Consider the following 17,070-nt stretch of genomic DNA (forward strand, 5'->3'; position numbering starts at 1 on the left):
TTGTCTTCCAATATTCATTCTCATTTATATATAATTTGCTAAACCCCTATAACACCTTCCCATCGCATCTCAATTCATCAAGCTTATAAGTAAAACCAGAAAATGTTTGGCTTTGGTTGGTTACTGGGAAAGTACATCTGTGCAGCTGGATGTTTCCTGTGTGAGTTATTCGATGATGTTGTTTATCGTGCGTATGAAAGGATGCAGTTCAGGCTGAAGACAATGCGTAATAGGGCCCTTTGTTTATAACTACTATAGCACATTCACTCTCCAGCTCTCCAGAACTGTTTGGCGTTCACACACATACGCCTACAGATTATAGTCATGCTGCAGTATACAGATAAAATGCCATCATATTTTCATCTGGAACCACCACCACCGTCCTGTTCCTATAAACAGAAGACCCAGACCGGATCAGAGACAGATCAGGACCGAGCTAGACCAGGGCCAGACCAGACCAGGACCAGACCAGACCAGAGCTAGACCAGGGCCAGACCAGACCAGGACCAGACCAGACCAGAGCTAGACCAGGGCCAGACCAGACCAGGGCCAGACCAGACCAGGACCAGACCAGACCAGAGCTAGACCAGGGCCAGACCAGACCAGGACCAGACCAGACCAGGACCAGACCAGACCAGAGCTAGACCAGGGCCAGACCAGACCAGGACCAGACCAGACCAGGACCAGACCAGAGCTAGACCAGGGCCAGACCAGACCAGACCAGGACCAGACCAGGGCCAGACCAGACCAGACCAGGACCAGACCAGGACCAGACCAGACCAGGACCAGACCAGGGCCAGACCAGACCAGGACCAGACCAGACCAGAGCTAGACCAGGGCCAGACCAGACCAGGACCAGACCAGACCAGAGCTAGACCAGGACCAACACCTTTGAGATGTCAGGTTGAAAAGACTGGTCTAGTAGATAGGGTGCAAGATTCATATCCCTCGACAAACATGCACTGAACCACCGCAAGTCCCTCTGGAAGAAGAAATCCCATCTACTCAAACACCGAAGCTAAAGGGGATTAGGGTCTTATTGTGTGTGTGCTCACCTTATCCAATGCATTGCTTGCGTTAAGCGCGGACCCCCTCACAATCAACTAGTAGACTAATGACACGGAGGGTTCTAGGTAGACAATGTTTGTGTCAGTCGAGGATAAGGATCACCCGCCAGGAACGCCCCACATCACAAACGAACGTCAAAATGAAAAGCAGTCAAGCTGCGGTTGGGTCTTTAGAGAATCGCACATCTCAATAGCAGCCTTTGTTTGAAAGGGTCGTTTTACGTTTTAGAAAGATGTTTTATTGTTTATTAAAATAGATGTTTCACAGATATTCACGCTTGGATTTACAGATCTGAGGCAGGGTCTTCAGAGACATTGTTTGGTTGGTATTTCTGAAAAACAGGAGATTTAAAGTACCCTGCCCGTAACAATAGCCTGACTAAAAACGCAATGAAGCCGGATAAGTCTAGAGTTATAAAAATGTCCCCAAAGAATATACCATTTAACATAGTTGAGAAGTTATCGTTAAATTGTTCTTTGATACGTACCGCCTCCCTAAATAATAACTACAATTAAAAGCAGAAATTAAATATATCAATGGTTAAGATTGAAAAACGAACCAATTGAGCTAAAGACAATTGTTATGGAAAAAAAGAAAAACAACCAAATTACCAAAATTCTTTGTCGGGGACAGTCGTGTTTGTGGTTGTTGAGTGAGCCCCTCAGAACTTCCTGGGTGTGTGAGCAATAAGAGTCATCAAGTAGTCAATGTGTGTGCACAGGGGCGCCAAATAGGCCGATGGACGGGGCCCCGGTCCAGTGTGTGCCCGCCCGTGGGTTGACATTCTTACACCCCACATTATTAACGAGTTTGCGAGGGAAAGTACACTGCGCCATTTCTAATAGAGACAAGACAAATTCATCTTCCTCAATTCTCAAACAATGAACTTCTGTTCCCCTCCGTTAATTACATTTTCACAAAACGAGGTGGCGGCTGAGCGTATCACACACAACACAAGCGTGAAACATCCTCAACATTTTGGATTTCACACCGGTTTCAAAATAGAGGTGCGGCAACAAAAACCAATCAATCAGCAACCGACGAAAAAAACAACCAAACATCTGCGCTCATTGAAAACGGTGACGCAACTCTGCTGGCGTTCAATTCCACCTCGAGTTTAACACCAACCGATTATCGGACACGACATGCTGGGCCAACAAATGCTAGGTTCGGAACTCCACCTAGATTTAAACGACCAATACATGCCAAGCTAACAAATGCTACATTCCGATAGCGGGATTAAGTAGAAAGCCAAGGGGTGGCGTCCCTTGAGGAGTACACTGCAACCGCGGCCAATCTGGATTTCACACCTTCCGCAAGGTCATCTTCAACTCTCTCGCTCCGTCGACCTCCCGCTCTCGCTCTCCGTCCCCACGCTTTTATCAACGACACATTCTCGGGCACGGTATGTTTGACGAGACCGGCTGCCACTGCACACCAGACTGCTTACCGATCCACCCAGTCAGAAGGACCGCACCCAGTACACATTCGGGCGGGAAACATACGCCAAAGCTTGTCTTCGCTGAGGTTTTTTTGGCGAAGAGTTGAGCAGGCGTGGGAAAGATGGTGTGTATGGGAGTGAGAGTAGGAGTGAGAGTGAGAGACAGAGACAGGGCAAAGGAGGAGATACATGGAGATGGGAGTAAAGAGCTGAATAGACTGAGAAGGCGTAAAGGAGAATGACAGGGAGCCGACATGGAAAGTCCAATAGATGGAAATGTCATTTGAAGTCCATTCTTCTTATCCTTATTCCAGACACAAAACGTACCACAATAACAAACACAGCCCAAACGTAATGCTGCACACACACACAACACACCTACAAACCAGAGTAGAAGACGCTCTCCCCTTATTAGTCATTGCATTGTGTGTTGGCAAGCCAATTCCTCCTCTTTCCATTTCCTTTGAATCATTTGGTTCCGCACAATCTTCCTCCCATCCATACCTCCCCCATCCTCCTTTCTGCACTTTTACTGTTGTTGCCAAACTCCCCCGCAGCCACCCACTCTCCCTCCCTCCCCACTCTCTCTTCCCTTGTCAATGATTGTCTTACTTAGTGCCTTACTGAGATCTTTCCTGACACTCTTTTCACTCTCTTTGCCTCTCTCTCTTATCTGTTAACACCCTCACTCTCCCCATAGACACTTATACACACACAAAGCCCCCCTGATAACCTCCAACCCAAATCACACGCGCGTTTCAGTGCATGCCCCCCCCACTCTTAGTTCTTCCATTTTCGATGTGTGCGCACGTGCGTGTCTGTGTGTGTTTGCAATGGCTGTGGTGTGTGTGTTAGCACTGGTAAAGCCGACCGGTTGGTTGGGGACGGCGCTATGTGTGTGTATGAACGGATTGGGAAGGTGGGCAAATAAGAGAGAGGGCAATAAAAGAGAGAAAGAAAAAAAGCGAAAGAAAGAAGGGAGAGAGGGAGATTGTTGCTGCACTAAAAATACACTTTTTTTGCAGGTGCCCCTCTTGGTCTGTTTCTGTGTGTGCGTTGCTGGGTGCGCTTGTGTGTGAGTGTGTGTGTTGCTTTGTGCGCTTGTGTGTGTGTGCATGCGTGTGTGTGCGATGCTGTGTGCGCTTGTGTGTGTTTGTTGCTGTGTGTGTGTGTTTGTTGCGTGTGTGTGTGTGTGTGTGTGTGTGTGTGTGTGTGTTGCTGTGTGTGTGTGTGTGTGTGTGTGTGTGTGTGTGTGTGTGTGTGTGTGTGTGTGTGTGTGTGTGTGTGTGTGTGTGTGTGTGTGTGTGTGTGTGTGTGTGTGTGTGTGTGTGTGGGGGAGTGGGTTGCTGTGTGTGCACGTGTGAGAGATGGGTAGTCCTCCGCTGGGGGACTATGTACCAGCGGGCTTAACAATCTCTCTGTCACTTCTACAAGCAGAGAGAAGCTATTCCAGGGGCCAGACGTCGGCCTGGCCCCAGCCATCCATTTCAGCAGTCAAGCACAGCCTCCCCCAAGCTCCCTCACTCTCTACCTCTCCCATACCATCTATCTGTCCCCCGTCGCTCTCTTTCTCTCTCTCCTCTCCCCCATTCCTGTGTCCCTTCTCCGAATATCTCCCATTATCTCCAGCCCCCCCCCCCCCACCTCTCCCTCTGCATCTCTCTCCCCCCTCTGAATCTATCCCTTCCCCATTCGCCCCTCCCTCTGTCTATCTCATCCCCAACTCCCTCTCTTCTGTATCTCTCCCTCCCTCCCTTCCTTCTCCCTCCCCTCTGCCTCTCTCGCTCTCCATCCATGTAAATATAATGGCTCACCATCTCAGCGGCCCTACTTCCCCTGCTCCTGAAATACTGACAGCGTCAGAGGAAGGCGTCCCATTTCAACACTGCTGTTTTAATCTTCTTCCTTCTCTCTCTCTCTATGAATAGCATAAAGGAGCACACACACGCGCACGCGCACGCACACACACACACACACACACACACACACACACACACAACCATGCGCATAACGATTAAAAGGTTAATTGTATGCTTAAAGAGCTTGCCACCGTGTGAAACGAGAGGAGATGATATAAACAGTGCAGCACGCCGCGAACACACACATTAACGCGCAAGCACGGGATAGCAGAACTTCCAGCGGCCCTACTTTGGTGTGAACAGTACAGTGACAGAGTGGTATCACAGCGGCGGGCCGTCACCGCCTTCGAAGCCTTCAGCGACGCGGTAAAATTGCTCACAAAAGTATTATTTATGCAATCAAATGTAACTGTTTCGCTCTTCTGAAGGCCTCTGTAGCGCAGCACAGTAGTAAAGAGACCGCTGGCTCTGGGCTGTCAGCTTCGCTTCAGCTCATGCTTCACATCCCTGCGTGGTTCCAGCCCCGATCCCAATGACGAGCTGTTTATTTAATCTGCATTAAAGAGGTCCCCGTATGGATTGGAAATCGAGCGCGCACCACGAGCTAACACCAGTGCGACCACAGTGTGTACATAGCCGAGTTTATCTCAGGCTCCGCATTGAGCTTCTCTCGTGTCTTTAACGCAGATAACAGAGAGACGCCTCCGCGTTAAGCTAGGATGGGAAGCTAGTTCCCTGAGCTTAGTATCACTACTGGAGGGGGTACCGCTGCCAGTCTGTTGACTTCTCTTCTCTCAACATTGGGCATCTACATTGGGCTAGAGATCATCCCGCCGCAGAGCCAACAATAAAGATGGGATCACACAGGCAGTGGGTGAGAAAAAAATAGGAGGTTGGGTTTCAGTTTCGAGCGGTGTGTTTGTGAGTGTGAGTGTGTGTGTGTTTAAGTGTGTGTGTATGTGTGTGTTTAAGTGTGTGTTTAAGTGTGTGCTTGTGTGTGTGTGTATTTAAGTGTGTGCTTCTGTGTGCATGTGTGTGCGTGTGCGTGTGTGTACATATATGCAGGTGGTTCTGTATTCACTGATTAACTGATACGTCTGTCCTGCTGATAAGTAACCAGATGGGAAGATTAATTAATTTTCCAATTCATAGTTTCTTAATTTTTTCACTTTCTTCCACAAAACCCACACACAAACAATCCCAAGCCCACAGACACTCGCACACACAGAGAGACAATCAATTACTTAACCCTATGTTGGCCCACTCCCCTGTTCTCTTCCTCATTCTTTATTATCCCTCTCTCTCTCTTCCCCTTGCTCACGGTCTTCCATAGTCTCTCCACACACAGATAGAAACACACACCAACGCAAAGACACACACACCAACCCAAAGACACACGCACACGCACACACACACGTGTTTCCAGTCTGTTGGCATTAGGTTTTACCAGCACCGAGAAAAATAAAGTAAAGAACAAGAAGGAGGTCTGAAGGCCAGAGAGACACTATGAAAAACAAACTCCACAAACACGAAGATGGATGGACCCGAGATAGTTATATTATGTGTACTACCAGATAACCTGACCTTCAACTAATCGGTCGGCCGTCTCAGCGGCGCTATTGTTTGGCTAGGAACGCTGCATCTGTAATTCTCCCACCCAACTCTGCGGTGGATAAATGTATTCATTAATTAATGATAACGAGCTCTACCTGCAGGTGAGCGTTTACAAGATAAGGAAACGCCGGGAGCAGCCGGTAGCAAATGTACCGAACATAGGGCAGATCAGATTAAAACAAACAACTATTACAACTCATTTGGCTAACAATTAGCTTGTTATCTCCGGGCATATCAGCATAAATAACCAGGGCAGAACCTTGCAGGATCTGTTAAGTGAAAGGCTAAGAAAAGCGCTTCACAGGAGCAAGGGATTGAAATAAGGAGTGAGAGAAAGAGAGTAAATCAAGGGTTGAGACAGAGTAAGGACGAATGGTAGAGAGACACAGACCGCCAGAGAGTCAGACAGACACAAGCAGAGAGGCAGAAAGGCAGAGCAGACAAACAAGAAAGATGGTGCGTTCATGCCACACAGTCGGAGAGAGAGGAAGGAGGAATCAAAGAAAGCGGGATGAAAGTAGAGATCACAGACTTTTGGAGGCGAAAGAGAGCGAGGATGCCTGTTGATATGTCGTTCGCCCCGGAGGGAGGAGAGAGTGAGGGGAAATGGAGTTCTGGGCCAGACAGATGTCTTAGTGAGTTACCCAGTAAACCATGAAGAAGAAGCGGAGGCTCACACAGACACACACTCCCGACACACACCACAACACACCACAACACACACCACAACACACAGACACATGAACTAAAAAACGCCCGAAGACGAAGGAAGGACGAAGGAAGTAGTGATTGTTAATGATAAATTAACAGACAAACATTGAACAGGACGGACACTAACAGAAGTTCATAAGAATTTTGCATCAATGAACATCCATTACATTTACAGCAGAAAAAAAGACAGAAATGATGACACACACACACATACACTCACACAAGTCACAAACGATCCAACACTCATTTCCATTAATGGCTTTCTATAAAAAGTGAATTTTGAAGAAAAGCATTCAATACAAATTAGACGGCAACAGAAGAGACTGCAGGCTGAGTCACAGGGAAATTACGACACCGAGAAGAGAGGGGGGATCAAAGCACACGAGGAGGGGAGGAACCAGACATGTGTCAGATGGAGGAACATGTCTGTGATCTAGGAGGTTAAAGCGGAGCAAGAGGCACCACACGCAATCTTCAAAGAGAGAGATCTGAACTTGACCAGTCTGATCAGAGGTAGAGATATGGCCACCTAAGGCTACCCTAAAGGCAACTCGAGTGGTGACACGCACGCACGCACACACACAGTTTTTGAACATGAGAAACATATACAAAGAGATGGCATTCACACAAATGAGAAAATTAGTCTAAGAGAGAACACACACACACCCACACCCACACACAAACACACAAACAGTGCGTGCATGCTCACGAGCGCGTGAAAACCCGCGTCACGCTTCCTCGCCTGCACCCACGCGTGATTGATGTGTGTTTCAGTGTGATGGCCCATAACAACTCCTATCCTCATTCTTACACATGCCTGTCCATCCAAATACACAAACACACACACACGCACACAGGTGAATCTCACTAAAGGCTGGGTCCCCTCTGTTGTCATTTTCCCTTTACACCCGCTCTACTTCCTGTGACCTTTATGGTCTCTCTACCCTCGCTCTCTCTCCCTCCCTCTCACTGCTGGCAGTTCTGTCGCCCCGCCACCCATCTCGGTTTCTCCTCTTTTCACTGCCAGACGCATGACATTATGGCACACACACACACACACAAGAACTGAACTGAGCTGTCTGAAATGCCAGACTGAATCCTAAACAATGGAAGGAGCTATACACTGTGGCCTGTGTGTTCCATCTCTGGCGTTGCACCATCACATACGGGCCAATCCCAGACAAGCCAAGAGAACCTGGTGTGTCGAGAGACTGCCAAAGTGCACGTGTGCGTGTTTGTATTCTTCTGTGTACGTGTTTGTATTCTTCTGTGTGCGCGCGCGCGCGCGTGCGTGCGCGCGCGCGTGCGTGCGCGCGTGCGTGCGTGTGCGTGCGCGTGTGTGTGTGTGTGTGTGTGTGTGTGTGTGTGTGTGTGTGTGTGTGTGTGTGTGTGTTCCATGGCTGTATCCACCATCGATATGCTTCATATGGCACAGGGATAGACTGTGGATGTTAGTTAGTTAGTTTCTTTAACGTCCCCAAGGGGATAATTGTTTTCACAGAGTCAAGTCAAGTTGGTTTCAGGGCAGCATACATTTGAAAAGACATAAGACATGTCCATGTGAACACTATACAACCGCACTGCTATGAACGAGGCTGGGAGTGTTTCTTCTACAGTATGAGTTGCTGATCGTTGGCAATGAAGCAGTTAAAAGTTTTTGTTTGAATCAATTCACCGGCATTTGCAATGGAGGGGAATATCATGTACAGAGACTGAATAGATATTAGAGGCAGTGGATTTCACATTAATATATTGATATGTTAATGAATAACTGGAACTAACTTTTTGTATAGAAAAGTCTTGGATGGTTGAGGAAAGGCGGTTAAAGAACAGAAACAGTTGAACATTAGTTTCACTGATAAACACATTACATTAACTGTTTCAGGCTTAACAGCAGAGCTACGGAATGTCCTTGATACTTCCGTTAAGTTAACCAAGGTAACAGTAGAGTAAGATATAAAAGTGTGCTTCATTTTCAAATACTTTCAATGATCTATAGCCACAAAGGGCTTTTAAATGTACATTTTTAATAGAGCTGGACTGAATAGCACCATTGATAACAAAAAAACCTACAAAATGGATATCTTTCCTTCGGATTGATCTCCACACACACACACACACACACACACACACACACACACACACACACACAGAGATCCTATCTTGGTTAATCAAATAGCACAAATAGCGAGAAAATAAAAATGGCGGCGCAGACATCGGTGTTGTGCTTGATCACAATTCAATCCAAAAAAAACCTGGGAATATTATGGGATTAACACTTTGCCTCCAATGCATAGCTACAACTGACACGTTCGACCTCATTTTGTTCCTTAAAGTCACCACGTGTAAGATTCAGCCCAGTTAGAAGCCAGGCGACTTTCAGAATTCAGAAAAAAAAATCAATAACTCAATAGTATTCAATAACTTAATAATAACTTTGTATTAGAGCTTAGCTTGGCTGCATGGTGTGAGTGGGAGGGGTGTTGAGAGTTGTTTCTTGTTTCTAGTAAGATTCTGGTAAACAAAGAGTTACCGGCTGGCCAGCATTTTTTATTCCTGTCATACATCAGTTATAGGATGTGAATAAATTGTATCTGCGGGCTGTTCGAAAAGTTACACGTTTTGACTTTAACTGTCAGATTATTTTGGTGCGGTAAGTATTTCAGCCTGCCTTTGTTAAAGTCTCCCTCTCCCAGTCTCGCTCTCTCCCCCCTCTCCCTCCAATGCATAATACATCCTGTGGGGAAACCAACAGGATCCCTATCTCTCTACGTATAACATATAGGGGGTGGGAAAAATAATTGATTATTCAATGCATCGCGATTCTGCGTAGAACGATTCCGTCTCGATTCAGGTAAGTTAATAATCAGAATTAAAAAAAGACATATATATATATATATATTTATAATTTTTCATAGTTTTTTATTAAATTTGTTCGCCGCCTGCAACATTCTGTTGGACAGAGAGGGATAATTTGAGTAGTTTTAAAATTATTTAATTTATCTTCAATGTGTATTGGCAAATCTGGCCTGGATGCGATTGCGATTCTGCCTCTGCATAGCATGCACGCAAACTAGACACAAAAACGACGAACAATTTCTTATTCTTATAATTGACTAAGAACAGCGTTTTCTTTGATGACATAGAAAAGAAAGATTAGAAAGAAAAGAAAACTAAATCAGTTAATTTTTTACCTACTTCCATAGTGTGTTGTAATGCAAGCTACATTGATTATTAGATTGTTCATATAAAGTCATATTTGTGACATAAGCTTTTTCTCTAATCAAATATTAGATAAGGTAATTAATCTGTTGATTTCTTTAATGATTATCACAAAAGTAGGAAGTGATCAGCAAACTCTGAGTAGCAAATTCAGATGGATAGATATTTTCTGAAAATCCCGCATGGAAAAAATTGCTTCGAGATGCATCAATGATCTTTTTAGAATCGAATCATTGACCTCTGAATCAGAATCGAATCCTGAGGTGCCAAGAGATTCCCAGCCCCAACATATACGTTCCCAGACAATTGGTGATAATAGGGATTTAACCATCCCAAAACCTACTATGAAGTGAAAGGAAAGGGTGGCCATGGCAACCATACATCACAACCACAGCTAGCACAGATGCAGCGGAATATGAAGGACATGGTGGGAACACATGTTTGACACCACACACACACACACACACACACACACACACACACACACACACACACACACACACACACACACACACACACACACACACACACACACACACACACACACACACACACACACACACTCTGGCTCCTATATCATACAAACACAGACTGCATCTCAATCAAACACACACTATTTCCTTGTGTGTTGTACATAACACCTATTCAACACTTCAACACTGATTAGTCAGCATTTTATTCATCACAAGCTTGTTTCTCTCCCACTTGATTTTAGTATATTTTGTAAAATTAACGTTTTCAATATTTCATTAAACACAACTAAGTGGAAACATTGAGAAATCAGTACACAAGGTGCCCAAAATCAATGGATTGTGGAGTGCACCATTGGGAGAGATACTTGAATGCCAGTGCTGAATTAGCAAGAACTATAAAGTATTCATATACAGACTCACTCACGCACGTCTGTGTGTGTCTCCGTGTGTGTGTGTCCGTGTCTCTGTGTGTGTGTGTGTGTGTGTGTGTGTGTGTGTGTGTGTGTGTGTGTGTGTGTGTGTGTGTGTGTGTGTGTGTGTCCGCCGTGTGCGTGTGTGTCCGCCGTGTGCGTGTGTGTCCGTGTGTGTGTTAAGTGCTGACAGGACTCTTAGTGGGACCAACAAAGCATGTAGCTTTTCATGGTCCAAGGACACTCAACACATATAAACCACTACAGCCATACAAACACATATATGTAAACAAACTAGCACAACATACACAAATACAACCCCACAAATGCACACAAAATATTCAAATTCACGACCACAAATGCACCAAAACAAACTCCAATACACTAACCACAACCAGACATATATATGCCTGCCCATACATCTGCACAACGCACACAAATGCACCAGGACACCAACAACACAAAAACACTCCAATACACTACCACAGGTACACTACCACATACTCCAACACACTACCACAACCATATAGACATATATATGCCTGCCCATACATCTGCACAACGCACACAAAAACACAACTACAACACAACAGTCCTCAAACACACACACACCAGGGCGGCCATTTTAGGCCCCTTACCTTGACGCCACGGACTCTGAACTCGGCCAGGGCACGGCTCATCTTGGAGGCGGCGCCCTGCAGGTCGTTGCCGCTGGCGATGACCTTGACCAGCAGAGAGTCGTAGTGGGGGGAGATGATGGCGCCCGGGAAGGCCGACGCGCTGTCCAGCCGGATGCCCATGCCCTCGCCGCTGCGGAACACCTGAGAGGCGGGAAACGTTCAACGGTCAGAGAGGCTGTCGGCCTTTTTGGACAACAAACAATACACTAACAAACAAAAATTATTACACAACTCAAAACATGTGAACATTTCGCACAAATTCCAATGGGAGGTGAAATTTCTTTGTATAAAGTAGTTCTCAGTCGATACGTTTTTTCCGGCGGTTGCCCCCAATAAAAATCGGTTTCATTGGTGCCGTCTAGTACTTGAAAGTCCGTCAGTGACGATAGAAGCACTTCATCGCTCGCTCCGAGGCAGGCGACAGACGAGCGAGGGGACAGATTGTGTGTGACAGGCCATTACAAACGGACAAAATTGACAATGACGGCAACAACAAAAGAAAACACCCGGCTCCAATTAGGCCTACTCTTTCATACGCTACACACAATGGACGCTACACACCGTGTTTCGCTCGTGCTGCAGTCATAACACTAGTGCTCAAGGCAGTGCACACAGTACATGGATGTTTTCTTCAGGAAGGCACGACAGCCAAGGCATCCCCCCCCCCCCCGCCCCCCCTAATGGCGCATGCCATTAACACAACCTAAATGGTATGGAGTGTTCTCAACTTTCACGCTGTGAATCCTAATGACTCAATTACCTGCTGCAGGAAACTCAACATAACTCGCGGCACAGACGCACAAAACTGTGGGAGCAAAAAAGTTGACAGGGACAACCCAGCACACCCCCCCCCCAACCTCCCAAAACGACCTGTCACAGAAGTAACTAACTGTTCCTATTTTGTTTGTTTGCGAAGTCTCACAAGTTCATGACGCCAGTTGGGAGTAAACAGCGTGCATATACACTGATCAAAACAACAACTTCCAAAAAGGATGCTTAACACACGAGTAACGTTAGTATTTTGAATGGTAGGCAGCTACACCGGAGGTGGTGAGATATCTGCCTACCATCAAAGTTTAACTTGGCCAATCCAAATCAGGTCGAAGGGAACTACCTCCCGGATAAATCCTTGGCTCCGTCATGGTGGCCTGGGCGCTGTGCCGGGGAGTGACTAGCTCTGTCCTCCACACACGCCTCTTTAACTATTCCACTTTATGGTTCAAATCCCCGACTTCTCCCCAGGTCTTGATCTTCACACAGCCTGTGATTCGAAGGACTTTGGTGGATGGACTGGAGTGTGCATCGCCTCCACCCCGCCCCCCACCCCTTCACTCATAAAAAGGGCCCTTCCAAGGCCCCTTGGAAGGCATTCAGTGAGGGCCAACTGATGTTTTGCTCTGATAAGTATATTATTTATGGATTTTATCATACGGTTGACGTCAACTCGATTTCATAAGGTTCTAAAAGTCGCAGCTCAAGGGCCGTCATATAGTCGCACGTCGTCGCTAGCTTGGCCTCAGCGGGCAGCTTCAAATGGTCCGGAACAACTCGGGAACATTCCGGAATTGACTTCATAGTCAGTAGTTCCAAGAACTTCCTGGAGCTCTGATTTCCAGCCATACTTGAAGGTTTGATGGCCCCATGTTTAAACCTAGCATATTGTTGGTGGACTTTTTTGGAATCCTTGGTGGAGTAGTTATCGTTACACAAAATGTCCCTGCTGCGTCTAAAACAAATTTAACACCAACCCTAACACTACCTTGTCTGCTTTCGATCTCTAACCGCAATTAAACACCAGAGAGAGAGAGAGGGAGCGTGAGAGAGCGAGAGAGAGATATAAAGAGAGAGCGAGAGGGGAGTTCATAGAAGTACTCCAGTGCTGTCATTTCAACCTCGTACAATGAGGAGTTCTGCAAAGGGCCTTGTGGTCTGTCTGAACAAACACTGTGCTTCTCATTTCCTAAATGGCCTCTTGTGGTAAACAGCCACCACCAACTCTCTGGTGGAGTGTTTGCTTAAAAGGGACGATTGAAGATGAAGTGACACAATAATTACAATGCATTATACAAGCAAGCACTCGTATGAATTGCGGCTTTTCAACTGTCAGATAAAAACAGCCCTTCTTTACTCTTTTTTACTTCATCCATTCACACCTCTGGGGTTAAATATAAACCAGAACAATAAGTAATGAATCCCGGTATAAATAGAAAAGAAAAAAATAAATAAACATAATAAAAAGAAAATACATAATTCCACACCACACAACGTTCCTTTCCTTGTACTTAATTATCGCTGTGTGTATTTATAGCCTTAGTTATTATCTCGATGCATCTCTACCTCCTGCAGGCCCAGGAAAAAACAATTACAGCGATCGCTAGCGGGGCCATTTCGTCTGCGGGCCCCCCGATGGCTGTCAGGACCCCATTAGCTACTCCATAATGAAGCCGCCATGCCACGCCTCTGCACTCCGCTCGCCGTGTCCGACCGGGGTCGCTAATGGACCGGTGGACAAAGTGGTTTCTTATGAATCGACCAGAATGGATCCATTAAAGGGGGACCTCTCTCTGAAATTTGAATATCTTTTTTTTTTTCATTGGGTTTATTAACAGATTGTGATACACCCTTTAACAACGCGCCATGTGGTGAGGCGAAGACGAGTTGGAAATGCGATTCAAAAGCCGTGATAAATACAATAATATGTAAAAGGAAAACTGAGGTAAAGAGTGCAATTGACACTATTGGCTTCCCATTGAGATCAATGTTTTACACTGTTCCAAACTTGTCAATATAATTAATTATGGGTCCTCGTAAAATAAATGTTAAACAATACAATTAATAAAATCATAATTAATCACGGGCCAGGTTCGGTTTAGAACCTTGAGAAGTCAGTTTGTCTGTTTGGCATACTGCCCGTGCTGAAGAACTTTGAATAAATAGAAATACGTGTATTACATGTGGTTCGGGCATCTGGTAAGGATGCCCACTGGGCGCCTTCCTTGGGAGGTGTTTCAGGCACGTCCAGTGGGGAGGAGACCTCGGGGAAGACCCAGGACTAGGTGGAGAGATTATATCTCAACACTGGCCTGGGAACGCCTCGGGATCCCCCCGTCAGAGCTGGTCAATGTGGCCCGGGAAAGGGAAGTCTGGGGCCCCCTGCTTGAGCTGCTCCCCCCGCGACCCGACCCCGGATAAGCGGATGACGATGAGGATGAATGATGAGGACATTTGGTGGACACCATTATCCACAGTGTCTTCCGATACCATGAATGCATATACTCTTAGCATGGGTTTCCCCAGAGGCAATGTATATATACAATTTGTTCAAGTGATCCATCTAATCACCGCGTGTGAAATACGTAAGGGATAATGTATAGCACCCCGGTCATTATTGGGAAAATAATGACGGGCGACGTTCTATACATTATTCCGCTCATTACATGGCTACTTGCCAAAACGAAAAACTAAATTCACATGGTGTGTTTTTTTACAATTTATTTGTTACCAGCATTCGTATTCAGGCGCGTGCCGTCCATATGGGCAGGTGGGGCAGCGAACTCCCTGCAAAAGCATGCTAATAAGTATATATAATTTCATGCCTAGAATGTTCAACTCAAAGCTTAAAGGCTGTGTGTTCAATCCCCAGGGTCCCCAGTCTACCTGGAGGGAAGATAGGCCAAACCCGTTCCTGAATGACATGGATCTGAATCCCCTGCTGGTCACGGTTGGATAAAAGTGCCTGTTTAACCACAGCTGGGGAGGGATCTGGCTGGGATTGGTGCATCTCCTTCCCTCCTTAACCAATGGTCCCTAAGCAACGTGTTCCTAAAGAACCGTCATTATGTCGTCGACCGGCACAGATCATCTGAATAGCGTACGATAAGAGGGCTGCCTCCTCGCCCCTGTTTACTGGCTTGTTTGGTCACCGTGGGAGACGCATGAAAAGGGGACTGGGTTTGTTGATGTTATTTTCAGCGGTTATGGGGGTGAATCCTTGGCGTAGCAATGGCGGTGTGTGTGTGTTTCTGTGGGTGTGTCTGTGTGTTGCCTTTTAAAATGTGCATATGCACATTTGTCTGCCATGTGCAAAATTTAGAATATGCCTCATTTCTTCCTCCTACTCCACATCAGAGTGTGTGTGTGTGTGTGTGTCACAATATAAAGGATATTCATACTGGCTTCAGGGTATGTAGATATGAGATGAACGGAACAACAATATCGCCACACTACTCGCTCTCTTCTCTGTTGCACACTCTCTCTCTCGCCCGCCCGCCCACCCCCACACACACACACACACACACGCACATACACACACACACACACACACGCGCGCGCGCATCCTTAGATCAAGGCCAAGAGAGAACATTTGGGAGACAAAAGCGAGGGAGTGGGGGAAGAGCGGGCAGGGAGCTTCAGAGTTGCATTGAGGAAGAATCATTAGAGAAGGGTCTGCGTTAATAATGGAGGTCAGGATGTCAGCCTCTTTGTCAGGGCTCGTCTAACAGCACGCTCATTTTATCCTCTCTCCCTTTCCTTCTCTAGCAGTCTCCCCCTCTTTCTCCACAAGACTCCCGCCTCCTCTCTCCGTATGCGTCTCTCCCGCGGCGCCTCCTTCTCACTGGATCGATTCTCTGCTTGCGTCTCACTTTCCATACATCTTTCTTAATCTCCCCCCCTCTCCTTTCTCCAGGCATCTCCCTCCCTTCCCTCAAAGATTCCCCATCTCTCTTTCGGGGTCTCCCAACTCTTCGCCACGAAGCAACCTCTCACTTCATCCCTCGGCCCCTCCCTCCACTCTCTTCGTCTCCCTCCCTCCCTCAATCCCTCCCCCTCTCTCCCGACGCCCGTCCCCCGCCTATGACAGTGTCTCACTCGGCGTCTCCGTCAGTGTCAGGGCGGATCCATTAGCAGCTAATGGCACCAGAAGAAGCAGGGCAAATTGGACTGAACGAGGAGAGCAGGGCTCCTGTGATGGAACCGTTTGCACACTGGGACATTAGCCATTTCGTCCTCTCCTTTCCGGCTCCTCCAGTAAGTAACCCAAGTGCAAAAGTACCCCCACTGGATACTAGTGGGTGGGCTAATGTCAAAGAATAGTGACGGAAAGAGAGATAACTTTTTTTAATATAAAAACGCACGAAGGATTTCTAGAGTTAACTAACTCCCATGATGCAGCACTGCTGAGTCAGTTGGTCCCATTCAAAAAGCGTTGCGATGATTCAACTATCGACGCACATTCCTACCACTAATTAATCAAATATCTACAAACCATTTCCAATCACCTTTCAAACTCTTCCAGCTACTCTGCACTCTACCCAGCCCAATTCTTTCTCCTATGTGTCGATTGGTCTCCCGTGTAAGTCGCTTTGGATAGAATTGTCCACTAAAATAATAAACGTGCTGTACAAGTGAGTTTTTGACCTCAGTCTCACTTTCCCTCCAAACGTCTCGTTCTCAGCCTTGCCAAGAAGCACTCCATGTTTATCAATTTAGGTTCTTCTGCAAAAGCCTGCAGCCCCATTCCACCCATTATGAAGCACTAAACACCCCCCGCCCCCTCTTATTTGTGAGCCATATCCAATTTGCTTATCACAA

General features: G+C 46.5%; 1 protein-coding gene across 2 annotated transcripts in view; it reads right to left on the bottom strand.

Annotated features, from left to right (window-relative positions):
• The window catches only part of LOC115529545 (pyruvate carboxylase, mitochondrial), a 268,651-nt gene that overhangs the window by 135,193 nt on the left and 116,388 nt on the right, over positions 1 to 17,070 (bottom strand). For both annotated transcript variants that reach the window (XR_003973581.1, XM_030338305.1), the window contains exon 12: positions 11,437 to 11,619. Coding sequence is in view for 1 of the 2 variants with exons in the window: in XM_030338305.1 (XP_030194165.1) it covers positions 11,437 to 11,619 (183 nt within the window). In the remaining variant the exon portion in view is untranslated. The remainder of the gene's footprint in view (positions 1 to 11,436; positions 11,620 to 17,070) is intronic.

This window comes from Gadus morhua, chromosome 17 (assembly GCF_902167405.1).
Source record: "Gadus morhua chromosome 17, gadMor3.0, whole genome shotgun sequence".
Lineage (NCBI taxonomy): Eukaryota > Metazoa > Chordata > Actinopteri > Gadiformes > Gadidae > Gadus > Gadus morhua.